At 38.7% G+C, this 16440-nt stretch overlaps 2 protein-coding genes across 4 annotated transcripts; one reads left to right on the top strand and one right to left on the bottom strand.

Moving 5' to 3' along the window:
* The first annotated feature begins 1276 nt into the window (after positions 1-1276).
* Positions 1277-5736, top strand: LOC135633359 (vesicle transport protein GOT1-like). 3 transcript variants are annotated; one of them, XM_065142740.1, is made up of 7 exons: positions 1277-1342; positions 2618-2678; positions 4511-4602; positions 4697-4777; positions 4852-4949; positions 5049-5130; positions 5222-5736. In XM_065142740.1, exons 2-7 carry the CDS (start codon positions 2648-2650, stop codon positions 5258-5260), a joined length of 423 nt encoding a protein of 140 aa, XP_064998812.1. In that variant the 5' UTR covers positions 1277-1342; positions 2618-2647; the 3' UTR covers positions 5261-5736. The 3 variants fall into 3 exon arrangements, with proteins under 3 accessions (XP_064998812.1, XP_064998811.1, XP_064998813.1); XM_065142739.1 differs by lacking the exon at positions 1277-1342 and adding an exon at positions 1423-1536; XM_065142741.1 differs by lacking the exon at positions 1277-1342 and adding an exon at positions 1587-1892.
* A 401-nt stretch (positions 5737-6137) lies between these two features.
* On the bottom strand, positions 6138-6929 carry LOC103973091 (putative invertase inhibitor). The gene has a single exon (XM_009387561.3). It carries the CDS (start codon positions 6783-6785, stop codon positions 6228-6230), a length of 558 nt encoding a protein of 185 aa, XP_009385836.2. The 5' UTR covers positions 6786-6929; the 3' UTR covers positions 6138-6227.
* Between the last annotated feature and the right edge of the window lie 9511 nt (positions 6930-16440).

The raw sequence follows: 16440 nt of genomic DNA, 5'->3' as shown, positions 1-16440 counted from the left end.
CGGGTGATTCATATGCATCTTTGTCATAGCGGACAAAGTATGCATAAAGAGAATGCTTTAGGTTATGTTCTGGGATGTTCTTCGGTCTTAGATGAATATATTATGTGCAAAGGGGATGTTTGTGGAGTGCTTCATATGCTTTTTTGGTACTTAATGAATATATCATTAGTGATGGGACACTTGGGATATATTAAGTGCTTTGGATTTCTTTTTTAATTTTAAGTAAATTCATTGTTTGCAAAAGAGGATGTCTTAGGGGTGCAACAAGCGTTTTGAATGCTTTTCGATCTTGGATGTATGTATCATTTATAAAATGAATGACATGGGGTATACCAAATGCTTCAGAAGATATATATTTATATATATCTTTTCGATCTTTTTTCATTCATCGTAAGATCCATCCTATATACAGTATATATATTTTGTTAAAAAAATTATAATTTTTGGCACCAATTGCCTCCTAGGATGACTCAAGAATATGAAATTATGAAGGCTAAAATTATGTAAATTACTCTTCTAAATATTTATGGAGAGTTCCTCGGATACATTTGGGTGAAACCAAAGAAAACCTAAACAAGAAAAATAACTTGAGCCGGATTTTTGATTGGGAAAAAAAAAAATCATGATCACTCAAGATGTTGTTGTGATAATGTGGATTTGAGATTAATCCATATTTCTATAAACGAAAGATAAAGACTCATTACCGAGATAGATATGATATCATGGGACTTCTTATGTTTGATTTTTCTATGACAATTATCTCGAAGATCAAAACTCAAATAAATTTTATTGGAAGTGAGAAATGTGGTATCTTATTTTATCATACTTCAATGAGCAGAAGATATCTTCTCGTGTCTCATAATTATTTAATTGGGTTTCATGTGATAGGTTTCGATCGATTGAAATATCATGTGATTATATAATTTTTTTTTATTAGTAAGCTCGATAATAAAATTGATTCAGATTAAAATATATAATAATAATAATAATTACTAATTAAGTTTCATATGTCAAGTCTCGATCGATTAAAAACAATAATAATAATAATTATTATTATTATTATCACAGGTGTACTTTGGTAGCATAGCCGATAGACTCGCTCGCCATTTTAAAAAATTGTATAATAATAATAATAATAATATTATTATTATTATTATTATTAAAAGCATGCTTCTGTTTTCATGCTCTATTGGCCCATTGGGTTTCTTTCACGGGAAGGAAAGAGGCCTCATTGGGTCGGTGCTACGGATGAGACACACGAGACCCAATAAAATCCGAGATCGACGCCGCTCTGCGAACCCGGCCATTTCCTCGCTGCCTCTCTATCTGGGATCCCAAATAGGTTGAGATCTCTTCCCTTTTCAGTTGCTGTGGAGTTTATCTCATTAATGTCCCTCACGCGTTTTCTTGATCAGTTGTTTGATGCATATTACTGTATATTTGGGTCAATTTGTTTTTCTTCCCCTTCTTTACCTTCTTTGGATCCAGTTGCTGCTAGGTATCTGTGAGTCACTTGGTTGGAGACAGACATTGGAAGTACGATTTAATCTCCTCTAAAATCGCTTTAGTTGCAGTGATGGGAATCTCAAATATTTCCCTCATCTAACAGTCAGTTTATCACAATTTCATTTTACATGTATTGCTACGAGTATAGCTTTTTATTACAGGTTGTCACTGCCCGTTGATGGGATTTACATGCCTCAGTGAATTATGAGTAAACGTCTGACACCATAGATCAATATATTCTTAGTGTTTTATGTCGTGAAAGGAATTAAATAGTTGGCAGGAAAAAATACTGGAAGTAGGTTGTATAGCAGTTCCACCATATGTAAAAGAGTACACCTTCAAGAATATGGAGAAGAATATACGAGTCAGGACAAGATAATCTGGAAGTAAGTAGGCAGTATTACAGTGGTATCATACTTTTAATTTAGTAACCATTCCGGTTGATTGACACTATGTACTCTCTGTCATTGCCCGTGATATTATGAATGCAATGTGGTGTCTCGGAAAAGATCCTTATATTGCATAATATCAAGCATAAACCTACTGCTTTTCTGTCCCGTGTCACATCATATTCTTCTCCTCTGTGCTCGTTTCATGAATCCCCTGCTTTGTAGTGTTTTCCGAATATATTACTACTATAGAGCATCGGGGCTAGACGAGCTTCTTTTGAGTGTTGGTGCGACAGGCAGAGCTATTGCTCCTAGATTTTTTTATGATTCTATTAATGTTATATTTTAGATAAATAGTTGTTGATGTTTTATTTATTATTAGATAATTGTTTTAGTTTCATATTAGAATTTTAAATTTGTACTTAAAAATATTTGGTTATTTTTGAAATTTCAATTTGGTTTATTTCTTGCTCTATGGTATTGTTGGTCGTGTTTGCATGTTCTTGTATCTCCACTCTGTTATCTATCTGCATGTAATGGGGCATGAACTCAGCACCACCATGTCATAGATATGATCATTCTGTCATGACGGGCACTGTTCTAAAGATTTATTTAATTTCCTATTTAGTTTCTTTTGTTGTTCATCAATTATCTTTTTTTTTTTTCTGATGAAACGCACAGATGCAATAAAGTCTGATTCTTACAAGTTGTTTCTGTTGCAGGTTTTTCCCCATAGGCTATAACTTGGCGGGATGGTTTCTTTTGAGATGAATGACCAAAAAAGTATGATCTCTGTGCTTTATGCATGCTTGTGACTTGTGATTTAGTTATCAAATGATTGTAGCTAAAGAATCCAACATTCTATGCAAAACTACAGTTGGGTGAATTACTGGACAAGTTAGCATAACATACACTACTACTTGTGACAAGTAAATTAAAATCATAGGACTTTGAACCTTATTGTCATGGCTCAAACCGCTTGAGTTGTTGCATTGACTTGTTGATCCTTTGAATAAAAAAATTTATGGAATTTGGTTGAATGCTTTTTAATTGAATTAAAGGATTAGTACAACAATATGGATCTACAACAATTTGGATGCTCCAGATCAAAATTTTCTTGTGCTGATCCTATCCTTAATCAGGGTCCTTTATGATCATAACATGTGGGTCTGTAGCACGGATGATACTATACCTTGATAAATAATATGTGTATGTTACTCTCTTTAGATACTGCTTAATTGCTTTTGACTCTTCTTTGAAGTTTTCCGAACCTTCTTTTGAATGTGAACTATTATGATAAGCTTATAAAAAATATGATTATCCTTAGTTTTGCAACTTTTGAGAATAACAAATGGATATTACGATAATTTTAATGATATAGTTAGAGGTAGTTTTAGTCGAAATGTTATATATAGAGTGTTTTATGATATTTGGCCAATAAAACATTATACTGCACTATGAAAATTAAATTGATTAAAGATGCATTGATATTTTGTTACTTGGATCTGCTAGAGTGGGCTTAACGATGAGCATATGGGTTAGTTTTAGTGTTTGGTGCTTGTTTTGTTAATTTTTTTGGTATTTTTTACAGTAGTTTTTATATGACCCATGTTTCAAATTTTTTTATCGTTATCTTATTTTTAAGTTTTTAAAAGTAATTTGAAGACTCTTACAAGCCATTTTTTAGTCCGTGGTCCAATCTAACGTAAGATTTATATGATTTGCCATATGTTCATAGTTCAAAAAACATGTTCAGAGTCAATCTTAAGTGGCATCTAAAAGTTGAGATGGTTGATAGGGCATGACATAAGCTTATTGTATAGTGTCTATAGACAATTGTCTTAAGTATGTCGTGTCATACTTGACAGGTTAAAATTCTAACTTCTGATATTGTAAACAACATTTGAGTCATTTTGAATTGAAATGGTTTTCTTAATGTAAAAAAACTGTTTCAGTGCTAGTAAGGTCTCTTTGTCTGATGGTTTAGCATGATAAACTAATCACTGATATTTTTCATTCATTTTCTTTTCTAAGCCCATGCAAGTGGATGAGACCAAAATTTGTAGAAAGCTAAATTGTCCAAAGTTTAGTATGCGAAAGAAGTTGCAAAAAGCTGACATTTTGAAATTAAATTGCAAGTATCATGGAAACCAGTTCTGTCACATTCTTGAAGCGGCAGATCATCAATGGACTGCTTATCATAGTTAACATTCGAGAGATCCTTCGCCTGACCACATTGAAGGTCTTTTTTCTTATCATAGTTGATATTGGAGACCTTTGGCCAGGGCTCTTGAAGGGTCTGCAATGGCATCATTTAATCATGCTTTGTTGTAATTTTTCACACAAATTAGAAAATATATAATGTTGAACATCAATTAGCAATATGCTTTTGTTGATCCTTATATCTGTGAATTCTTGAGTTCATCTATTCAGTCAAAAGGGTAAACTTCTTGTGCTACATTGCACCCACCTACTATTTTGCCATGACATTCCAAATTTTCTTTTGCATTCACCTGAAGTTGGACTTTTTATGCTGTTGCAAGGACACCTGTCATCTTACTGTCCGCTAGTATCTTCTTTGATGTCTCATAATCTATATTTTCCATCTGGCACAGAGATTGGGCTGGGATTGACTGGGTTTGGGATATTTTTCTCATTCCTTGGAATCATTTTTTTCTTTGATAAGGCACTTCTAGCAATGGGCAATGTAAGTTTGAACTCGTACTTCACTGGGTTCTCTTCTATTTTTCTTTTTTTCTTAAATTGTGAAGCTAAATATTAATTTTTTTGTGGACCATCAGATTCTCTTTCTTTCAGGTCTGATGTTGACCATTGGGCTAAAATCGACACTACAATTCTTTGCCAAACCTAAGAACTACAAGGTTTCACTATCAGTCAAACTGAATTTAAAGCATTTGCTTTTTATAACTGATTGAACCCTTTGCTCATTTTACAGGGGACAATCTCATTTGGAGCTGGCTTCTTTCTAGTCCTGGTCGGATGGCCTGTAATTGGCATGATCTTGGAATCATATGGTTTCATTGTTCTCTTCAGGTTTAACCCCTATCATCGCTCTTTGTACTTTGTTGGGTGTTGTTATCTTAACTAGTAAGCTTGTCATCTTTCGGGCTTCTGACTTGGTTTATTTGGCAGTGGCTTTTGGTCAATCCTTGCAGTTTTCTTGCAGAAGATCCCTATTCTTGGATGGATATTCCAACAACCATTTGTCACATCAGTGAGCACATATACTGAACCTATCCGATCAAATTTGTCTCTAAATCTAAACTTGGTGATATCTAATGTTTATTTCAATATTCCCTTTTCAGTTCTTTGATCGCCATGGAGGCAAAAGGGTGCCAGTGTAACAACAATTTGGCCAGATTAAAGTACTTACGTCAAATATTATTATTTTTATTATTTTATCGAACAATTGATAGTAAGCAGATCTGCCGAATTATATGAGGGTTCCTTCTGTTCATCCTTAATCCAATTGAGTACAGAGTTGTTTGTGGATTAGTGATCAAGACCCTGTCGGAAGATTTATGTTGCTTTGAATTAGGTCAGGAAAAAACCGAGGCAATATTGATGGGTGGAAGAAAAAATGACAGCTCTGATCTGTTGATTTTTGTTTAACTACCTTTCTGTCCTTTTATTTCATTGTATCATTCAATTTTTAGCCAATATATTTGATTTCACTCGTCACTACCAGCTTAATTGTTTGCTCATTTGTAAATACTACCTTTCTGTGAGATTGTGCCTGTAATGCTGGAACAAAATACTTTTGCCCGATATCTTCAGGTTATTTCATCAATATCTTATTGCTATACTAGTTATTGTTTCATCAATATCTTTTGGCGGATATCTTGTTGTTTCATCAATATCTTAGGGCTTGGCATATTCAGGAACATCGGCGAATTGGGTAAAGCGATTGTTTTCACATACGAAGAGTTCTTGTCGGCCCATGTTACTTGAGGTAATGTGAAGCTTGCGTAGCACAAGGCTTTTTGCCCAGCTAATTTGCTTGCGCTCTTCAACCTAATCCTTACTGCGGCTACTGTGGCATGGCCTTCTCTTGGTTCGTACTTCACTAACCCATCTAAACGATGCGAGCACTCACAGCGTTCTCTCGAGTAACTTTGCTGCCTTCTCCCAGCTGGTCTTGGGTAAGTTGGATCCGGTTACCTTTCAGCTGGAGGAGGAAAAGAACAAGAGAAGACTAAACAAGCACGTGAAGATTCTATATTGAATTCGATCATGACTTGATCCATATCAACCCGCTACAAGTCGGAACCGAGAACCAGTGTGGTAGTGTATACGACAAGGAAATAGACATCATCCCAGGCGAGCGGTGATGGCGAGGGCGATGACGGCGAGCTGGAACAGGTCGTAGTTCACCTTGGTGAGCGGCGACGTGATATCCCCCTCTTGGAAGCTATCCTCGCACTCGCCGGGTGCGTCCACAGCGCTGCTTATGTACACCTTGGCATCAGCATACCGACCCGACTTGATTTGCTTGACGGAGTTCCTGAAGCTGGACGCCGCGTCGGAGTATAGCTCTCGGCAGGTCTGCAGGCAGGACTTCCGGTACGTGCTCAGCTGCTTCTCCTTCAACAGCCCCTTCACCCTGGACTTGGCGTGCGTCGCGTTGGCCTTCGCCAGCTTCAGCGATATGATGGCCAACCCCCGAATGTCGGCGCGCTTGCTCTTGGAAACCGACCTCAGGGCCTGCGTGCAGAAGGTGTAGTTCACGTTGGGGTCGTCGTCCGCGATCCGCCTGCAGGTCTCATCGACAATGTCGGGGTGGGTGGCGGCCGTGGCCTTTGGAGAAGAGCCTTGGTGGAGGAGAAGGAAGAGAAAAAGGGTGAGGAGGACGGAGGTGAATCTCATCATCCTTTCAGATGATAAATGAATACGAGGGAGGAAGAAGAATAACAACAACAACAAAGAAGACGTGAGGCTGAGGAGATAGCAGCCATCAAAGGAGAAGTTATATAGTGGAGCAGTGAGATTTATGCGGAGGAAGAGGAGAGCGCGTTCTATAGACAAGTTAAGGTCCCGAACACTGTCTTCCTTCACCGTGTGATCTACGAATATCCAACTTGCGAGGCTCCGAAAACGGGCCTGCCCACTCGATGGATTGTGCTACACGATGTTGTCCAAATAAGCAATGCATGCTTTCGATGGAAGGGTAGAACGAAGGGTGGGCGCGCTTACACCGCAGGAAAACACTAATCAAGTGTGCAAGCCACGTTATTATCGTTTGGTAAGTGTCAAATAGTGATGCTTTATAGGCACCCGATAGCCCATATCTTTTTTTCTAAATTTTTGAATAATATTTATTAAGTCTATTTAATCTAGTTATTTATTGAGTCGATTTAATTTATTTAATATTTATTTATTATTAAGAGTTAAAGTTTTAGTAGACCCTATGTGAAACTCTATAAATAATGATATAACTTTTTCTATGTGAATTTTTATCTAATGAGTCTAATTCTTTTTGTGAAGAAAATGGTATTCATAGAAAATTGATAGCACCATATACATCGGAGCAAAATGGTGCAGATTGATAGCACCATATACATCGGAGCAAAATGGTGCAGCTGAATGTAAGAATCGAACTGTTGTTGAAATGACAAGAAATTTGTTTAAAGGAAAATACCTTCCAAATGAGTAGAAGTAGTTGCAACAATAGTTTATTTGTTGAATAATTCATCAAGACTATTACGAATCAAACTCCTTTTAAGACTTAGTATGGTATGAAACCAAGTGTAAGTTATCTAAGAATTTTTTATTGTATTACTTATGCTTTAGTGAATTCACAAAACCATCACAAGCTTGATAAAAAATATAAAAAATACATCTTAATTGATTATTCCTTACGATCCAAAGCATATTGATTATATAATCCTATTAGTGGTAAAGTTATTATTAACAAAAATATTATGTCTGATGAAAGGGTAGGTTAGAATTGAGAGACCAATAAAGGTGGAACACAAATTCAGATTCCAATAGAACTAACACTCCATAGAATCAAATGATAGATCCTACTCCAACAAGTTCATCGTCAACGTCACCCAATAGTAGTTTAAATTCTAATTTCTCGGATGAAACCCTCTAGGAAATTTCATCACTAATAGAAATTTATGACTCAATATTTTCTTTGTTTATTTCAGATCCTATAACTTTTGAGGAAGCAGTTGAAAAAGAGGAATAGTGAAAAGCAACGAAGGAGGAAATAAAGTTAATTGAGAAAAATGGAACTTGAGAGCTAATGGATCTACCAAAAGAAAGAAAACTATTAGATTAAAATGAGTGTTCAAAACAAAATTAATATAGATGGAAGTATTCAAAAGTTTAAGGCTCGACTTGTAGCAAAAGGATATTCGTAGCAACAAAGTATTGATTTTGATGATACTTTTTCTCTAGTTGCTAGATTTCAAACCATGAGAACTTTCTTGGCTTTAGCTGCTCACATGAGTTGGCCTATTTATCAATTTGATATGAAATCTACGTTTTTAAATGGAGATTTACCTGAAGAGATTTTTGTTACTCAACCTGAAGGTTTTTTGGTTAAAGGACATGAAGAAAATGTATATAAGCTAAAGAAAACTCTTTATGAGCTTACACAAGCTCCAAAGGTATGGTACAGTAAAATTGATTACTATTTTCATTAAAATAAATTTAAGAGAAGAAATAATGAACCTACTTTTTATCTAAAGAAGAAAGATGAACATAATATTCTAATGGTTTGCTTTTATGTTGATAATATTATATATATGGGTTCATCTAACTCTTTTGTAGCAGAATTTAAAAAATACATGATGAATAAGTTTAAAATGTTAGATCTAGGCTTACTGTACTATTTTCTTAGGTTGGAACCGAAGTAAGGATCGGATGAAATTTTTATTTCACAAAGAAAGTATGCAATGGATCTGCTCAAAAAATCTAGCATGATTAATTGTAAAGCTACAGCAACACCCATGAATGTAAATGAGAAATTGAAACTTGAAGATGGTACATGTCTGACAAATACAAGGTTTATGCATAACCTAAGCAAACATCATCTCGGGGCTGTTAAAAGAATTCTACGTTATATTACTGGAACTACAGATTATGGTATTTAGTATTCTCATAATTTTAAATGTAAATTATTTGGTTTCACTGATAGTGATTGGGTAGGAGCTTTAGATGATTGAAAGAGTACTTCATGTAATATTTTTAGTCTCGAATCAGGAGCTATATCTTGGAGTTCAAAAAATCAAGTAACAATTGTATTATCGACATCAAAAGTAGAATATTTAGCTGCAACATTAGCAACTTGTCAAGCAATATAGCTTAGAAGACTTTTTGAATATCTTCATCAAGAACAAAAAGAAGCAACGAAAATATTTTGTGACAATAAAGCTACAATTATAATGACGAAGAATCTAACATTTTATGGAAGAACGAAGCACATAGAGATACGCTATCATTTCATCCGAGATCTTGTAGTAAGTGGAACCATAGCAATGAAGTATTGTGGAATAGATGAACAAGTTATGAATATCCTCACCAAGTCGCTTCCAGTTCAAAGGCATGTTTATTTAATATCACAAATCAATGTATGTAACTATGAATAAAGGGGGAGTATTGAGAATTGATTCATAGTAGTTATCTAGGTAGTTACTATGTTCTAGGTAGTTATAGGAATATGTTAAGAAGTAGCCCATGATCTAGAAGTTATAGGGTAGTTCGTACACCTAACTCAATCATGGGTGACCTGATAGAGTAAGGTAGTTATCACTAGGTCTTATAAATAAGACCATAGTTCATAAAGCAAGATAAGGAGAATACATTTGAGAATATCTTGTAAGTGTTCTATGTCAATCCTCTTGTTTTAAATGCTACATCGATTTTTTTGATCGAAAAGATTCTTTTTAATTGCATCATAGTATTCTATTTTTATCGTTTCTTTGCTCCTCCATCCCCAACACATTCATCCTCCAATTTTATTTCTTTTCTTTAGATTTTTCCTTCCTGTTCTTTCACCTGTTCCATTGTTTTAGTTGGTCGCGTGTCCTTTGTTGATCTTCGATAGCTTTTAGATATCTATTTGTGTTTCCATGATAGATTTATATTATTCCAAACTGTTCCACATTCTCTCTCTTTTTCTATCTAACTATTTCGTAAATGGATGCGCAGATAGTAAGTTTGTTATGTTCCAATACTGCCGCTGACTTAAAAAAGTTATATTTGGCATCCATCTCTGAATGTAAGCTTCATATGTTGGCACACAAGACATGTTTACATAAAAGTAGGGTCAACAGGATAAGTGACAGTGGCAAATTAATCATAAATGCAGATATGGATTTGAGTTGTAAGAGAAGAAATCTCATTATGTTGCTCCAGAAGAAATTCAAGAAGATGGCCTGGAAAAAATAGATGCTCACTTAGACAAATGGTCAGCTCCAGCATCTGTGAATGGTGTACCAACTGATCTCTGACATTGTAAAATGGCAAGTTTACAGAGATTTGAATTCTTTTGCTACCCCAATGCATAATCTAATCCTTCAACAGCAGGTATATCTTCTTACTCACATCATTTCACTAACAAAAAGGACCACCACTATGTTGTTAAACCAATTTTAGCTTGTTATATAAAGAATCATAGTAATTGGAGAGCACTCTCGATTCCCCCATCTGGAAACCTCATGCTTCTCCTTGATGATGAAGAGCTTGGGTTGAGATATACTCTAGGAAAATGCTTTCCTTTCTCTTGAGAGGAAAGAAGGGACTGAGCCTTCTTGAGATTTAGAGTCTAATTATAACATAGCTAATTCAGTGCCACACCAGAAGTGAGAGAATGAACTGGGTTGGTTGGCAAGGGCTGAATGAGTGTTCTTTCTTGTGAACTTGGGCTTAAGCATATGGCATATAATTTGGGTTTCAGATAATTTCATATAATTTTTTATTGCTAGTCACAGCCATATGTTGAGGGATTATGACAACCTTTCTGCAAACATCTTCAGACTAAAGCAGGAGAAACGTTTACGATGTGTTAGAGATCAATCTGAGCCCGAACGGTATGCTAGAAAATAACAATGATTATGCTTTTTCAACGTCAGCTGTTATTAATCCTTTCTTATTCCATAGGCTTAGCCTTGCTTATAGTATGAGCATCTTCTTATGTACTTATAGATCATATCCTTTGTTTCTAATGTCAAATTTAGTTGTGTGGTGGAAATGTTCATTCTCTTCCTTCGGTTAAGAAATTATTTTCTGAATTTTTAATTCCAGAGAATGTGCTATTTCATGCTTGCATTATATTTTTGCATATAGAACTGCCATGGCGTTTGATTCATGCCTGCAATCTGTTTCTTGGAGATCGTCAAGGGGCACCCATCAACGTGTTATTGCTTGTGCATCTTAACTTGTGCTCTTGATTCATCTTCTTGTACAGCTGGGATTTTATCGTGGTGGACTCCCAATGTTCTTGCAATTTTGACTATTTCTTGAGCATCTCAAGTCAGCATTTTGATATTTGCTATTGCATGTGCAAGTGAATGTTCGTTGGTGGCGAGAATAATCGATTATCATTTGATACGCAACATTAATATAATATCCGGAATAAAAAAAAAGAAAACATATGATAAGACCCTAAAGTCTTATCGTGAAAGAAAAGGGGAGAAATGGGGATGATAATGATCGCTTCGAGGGGATCGGCCTCCTTGATCGCTTCGAGGGGATCGGCCCTCCTTGATCGTTTCGACGGGATCGGCCTCCTAGGGTTTGTCCAAGGACATAATAGTATTTTTCATAGATTATTGAAAAGAAGCAGTTACATCCCTATTTATAGAGTTCCACCCAGAGTCCATCAGGACTTGAACTCTAATAATAAATAAATATTAAATAAACCTGATTGTAATTGAACCAAATCGACTCAATAAATAATTGGACTAAACAGACTCAATAAACATTATTCAAAAGCTCAGAAAAAGGGTCCTAACAGTTACTCCCTCTTCAAATCAACCTTGTCCTCAAGGCTGAGCAGCATCAATCTCTGGGAGCTTCTCTTTCAGCACTTTAGCCATAGACTATCTGTAACGCATCACAACCCGTTGATCAAGTAAGTATGATCTCCACTTTTTAATAGTGTAAGCAACAAGTCGGTCTTTCAATGTAGCAATCGTTGCATGAAACTTCTGGCCCTGTATAATCAATTTTATCTTTGAACCTTTGCTATCACAAATGAAAATCCGTCCATCAACGATCTTTACTTCGAATCTGTCATAGTCTTCAATGTGGTGGGCCAATCGGTCAACAGTCTCACTGTCCATAAAATTGTTAGTGCTACCAGTATCAATCAAAACTATAACATGCTGATGTTCTAGAGTTTCACCAACTTTCATAGTTTGTGGGTTAGAGTAGTCGGCTAATGCATGCATTATATATATAGTAGGTCCAACATCTTCATTAGAATTTATACCTTCATGATCGGAGTCCACATTCTTAGCTTTCGGTTCCTCTCCAATTGGTTCAATCATCAGAAGTTGCCCTTGTTTACATCAGTGCTCCATACTCCATTTTTCATCATAATACAAACCCCTTGCTGATCTTTCCTTGCTAATTTTTTTTCTCATGTAGATTTGCAAATGAGATCGCAACTATCATAGTACGGGGTTGACGAGCCTTAACTTCACACCGGATCTCTGGAATAAGCCCTTCAATAAATGTATCCAGAAGTTGTCGGTTCGACCAATCTCTAGCTTGATTTGATAATCTTTCAAACCTACTCGGATATTCTAACATTGTAGAAGTTTGATGAATTTTGGCAAGATGACAATCAACATTCTCATATTCGGATGGGCCAAAGCGAACAAGAAGCCCTCTTTTGAACTGCTCCCACGAAGGAACTCCGTGAAAAGTTTGATACCAATCGTACCACCGGAGTGCATCTCCCTCGAGTTGGATTGAGGCCACTTCTACCTTGGATTCTTCTAGGGTTCTGTGAAAACGGAAAATATTTTTTGCCTTAGAGATCCAATTGGTCGGATCTTCATCTGTCCATCTCGGAAATTTCATCTTCATGTGTGAGTAATTTGTGTCATAATCTTGGGGCTCTTTTCTTGTATTTTGTGCAACGTAGAACTTAAGCTCCCACCTTGTTGAAATTTACTAAGGCTCCCTGATAAGTCCTTTTTGAAATCATTAAGTACTTCTTGTAACTGGTTCTCAATTCTAATTTTCAATGCATCCATTTGTGCTTTCACTGAGTTATCGGTGGCCATTGCGTAAGATTATAAATCTGTAATCTCAACTCCTGTTTTTGGTGTCGGACAAGGGCATCAACACTGTATATGCGAAGTTACCGAGGAGGTGGACGCCAAGGGCAGTGCTGCGATCGCTGCGTTGGAGGAAGAATAGCTGCCCTATTTCTATCGAGGCGTGGGGTGAGAGCGCCGAGGTTGGAAGGCGACTGCGTTGATGTGGCTGCAGCTGGGGCAGCGTCGCCAAAGGCCTATCGCTGCGGTGGTTGCGACGGTGCGGATGGAAGGCAGCGTTGCTCCGTCTCTACCGCACTACGAAGGCGTTGGTGACATCGATGGATCGCGTGCGGTTGAGGATACAACGGTGTCGTTGAAGCGACCGAGGTTGAGAAAAGGAGTCGGTGCGTGCGTTGCCGAGGTTGAAGCGGCCGCACAAGAGCTTGCTGCGTGTGCTGTTGGAGGGCGGCTGCAGTGGCGTCGCCGAGGTTGAGGCTGCAGTGGAAAATAGGAATCGACGGTGGCAGGCTGGGCGGCGAGCGGCGTCGTCGCTGGCTGGGCAGCAGCGGCGACGGTGGTGGCAACCGGCGTTCGCAGCAGCAAGAGGATTGCCCTGTTTCGGTCACAAGGGGGCAGAGCAAGGGGGAGTGGCGGCGGTCGTTCTCGCCCGAGCCAGGGGGAGCGGCGGCTGGGAGGCGAGCAGCGGTCACCGCACGGTGGCTGGCAGTGGTGGTGGGTCGGCTGGAAGGCAACGGCGCTCGAGGCGCGGCTGCGATCGACGAGGGGCTGCGGCAACCGGCGGCTGCGGCTGCGGCTGCGACCCATGGGGGGGGGCGCGGTCGGTTAGGGTTGCGGCTGGGAAGCAGCGGCGGCGGTGGGGAAGAAGTTGCCTTGCAGCGGCAGTGGGGCAGAAGGGAAGCGGAGCTGCGGCAGGATGAGACGCTGGCAGCGTCGTCTCCTAGCAGCGATGGTGGCTCGAGTGGGAGGCTACGGCCACGGTGGACTCTGGCCGGAAGCGGGGAAGGGACGGTCGCTTGCCGGAGAGCAGCGACGGCCGGCGGTGGGCTGGCCGCAAGCAGGGGAAGCAGGGGTGCGTGGCTTCGGCTTCTTCTTCTTCTCTCTCTTCTCTCTTTCTTTCTCTTTTTTTTTTCTTTTTTTTCCGACGATGAACTGCAACGAGAACGCCGAGGATCGTCGCTCTAATACCAAATGATAAGATCATGAAGGTTTTAACGTCGCTCTGATACCAAATGATAAGACTCTAAAGTCATGGGATCTCGGTTCGAGGGGATCGGAGCCTCCTAGGGTTTGTCCAAAGACATAATAGTATTTTTCATAGATTATTGATAAAAAGCAGTTACATCCCTATTTATAGAGTTCCACCCAGAGTCTATCAGGACTTGAATTCTAATAATAAATAAACATTAAATAAATCTTTATTTGACTCTAATTGAACCAAATCGACTCAATAAACAACTGGACTAAACAGACTCAATAAACATTATTCAAAAGCTCAGAAAAAGGGTCTTAACAGGATTATTTCTTATCTATTGATCATTACATTTATCTTCCTTAGGTTACTAATTTAAGCATCAGAAGGATTGCTCTTTGTACGGGTGGCATATCGAGAGCTCATTGTTCCACTTCAAAGGTATCTCGGATATTCTTACGCATATAGTTTAAAACTATGTTGGGCTGACCAAGATGCCAACGATATCTTTTCATAATATTTCTAGCACTAAAAGAAGGGTCCAATGTCGCAAGAACACTCATTTATCGATCTTTTTATTGAATACTCGAGCAAAAATATTTTGTCCTTGACCCATAGTATTTTCATTTAATAGAGGCTGCAACCATTATCTTTACACAATAGTATATCCACCTCGATGCAAACACCAATGAGATCCGAGAGCCTATTCAAAGACCTAGGTCTCTAACTATAGAGACGACCTTGAGCCACCTACTCGTCCTTGTCGTCTCACTCAGCAAAAGCATATGCTAATAGGTATGATATAGGTCGTTGCTCTGCTTTTGTATTAGTTGGTCCAACAAGCAATACCACTAGCTTACTTGCGCTCCCCAAATCTATCGATATTGACACTCATTGAGGTTCCTTGACCCGACGTGATGTCAACATCCAATGAGCACCTAAGACATGTGGAACTATTAGCTAAGGGGGCATTTAAGTCTATGACTATAGAATTTAACAAACTACACCACCCTTAGTTTGCTCCACCCTTATGTCACGACCTTAGCTGGTTTTGCCTAAGGCGTGCGGCACCCTCGCGCGTCCGTCCGCAAAGGTCAGCCTCCCCGAAGCCTCCCATTGTCCCTTAGGACCAACAAAAGAGAGAACGGGTTAAAGAGAACGCCTCAATCGGGATCCACAAGCAAACATGTCCGAAATACACTTCATAGACAATGCAAATTACAAACAGACTTTACAAGCTCTGAATAGTTGCACAACAAAGGGTAAAATGGTCCATTACAGACCGAAAAGCTCTCGCACGTGTCCACATGACACAACCTTTATTTACAAGCCTAAAGAGGCCACCAACCCAACTAACATGGGACTATTTAGCCTTCGATCGCCCCTCTACCTGCTGTACAAGGCATGAACATGCCAAAAGACAATGGACAGACATAAGCATTACATCCAACATCTTGTTTAGAAGTTTGTCCGTTACATTCTCCCCCACTTATCCCTTCGACGTCCTCGTCGAAGCCTTTGTGAACACTGCAACTCTTCGCCTTTGCTGAGTCTTCAATCTTCTGCTCTAGCTGCAATGCGCCTCCTGGCTCCCAGCTGCTCTCCGCTGCTGTTTCTGAGTAGTCGAACCTTTGATCCGCCATGCTGCTTCAACTCGCCAATGACTCTGACTCTAGTGTGGGGTTGGCTGAGTTGTATTGATCCTCGTTGATTCCTGCGGATCCACTAAATGAAGGAAAAGACCATCCTTACTGCGCCAGTCTCTCAAAATTTCCACATGCTGCTTGAACTGGGTGGATGCTTGTTGGAGCTTTAACGAGCATCGCCTCTCAAACTTCTAAAGTTTTGGGTCCTTCCTCCACAAAATCTGCTCATTGACTCTTCTTTCAGTTAGTTGTCACATCCAAGTAGGTTCGCATCACTTCCGCTTTCGATTGGCATTTCGTTGGGAAATGAGGCGGACAATCTACTCTCAGTAGCACTAATCACCGTTGGTGAGGATTTGACAACTATTGTCTTCCATTATCTTCGAAGGGTCTTTGAACTTGTGCAGCACTCCTCTGCTGGATAGATAAGAGAATTGGGGTACTCG

Source organism: Musa acuminata, chromosome BXJ3-3, assembly GCF_036884655.1.
Source record: "Musa acuminata AAA Group cultivar baxijiao chromosome BXJ3-3, Cavendish_Baxijiao_AAA, whole genome shotgun sequence".
NCBI lineage: Eukaryota > Viridiplantae > Streptophyta > Magnoliopsida > Zingiberales > Musaceae > Musa > Musa acuminata.
Note: the sequence above shows the minus strand (reverse complement) of the source record. Positions and strands in the feature narration are given on the sequence as shown.

Coding starts and splice junctions, on each gene's coding strand:
- LOC103973091 (XM_009387561.3), bottom strand. CDS start 6,785: ATGATGAGATTCACCTCCGTCCTCCTCACCCTTTTTCTCTTCCTTCTC.
- LOC135633359 (XM_065142740.1), top strand. CDS start 2,648: ATGGTTTCTTTTGAGATGAATGACCAAAAAA. Junction 4,603..4,696: donor CACTTCTAGCAATGGGCAAT/GTAAGTTTGAAC, acceptor GTGGACCATCAG/ATTCTCTTTCTTTCAGGTCT. Junction 4,950..5,048: donor GGTTTCATTGTTCTCTTCAG/GTTTAACCCCTA, acceptor TTTATTTGGCAG/TGGCTTTTGGTCAATCCTTG.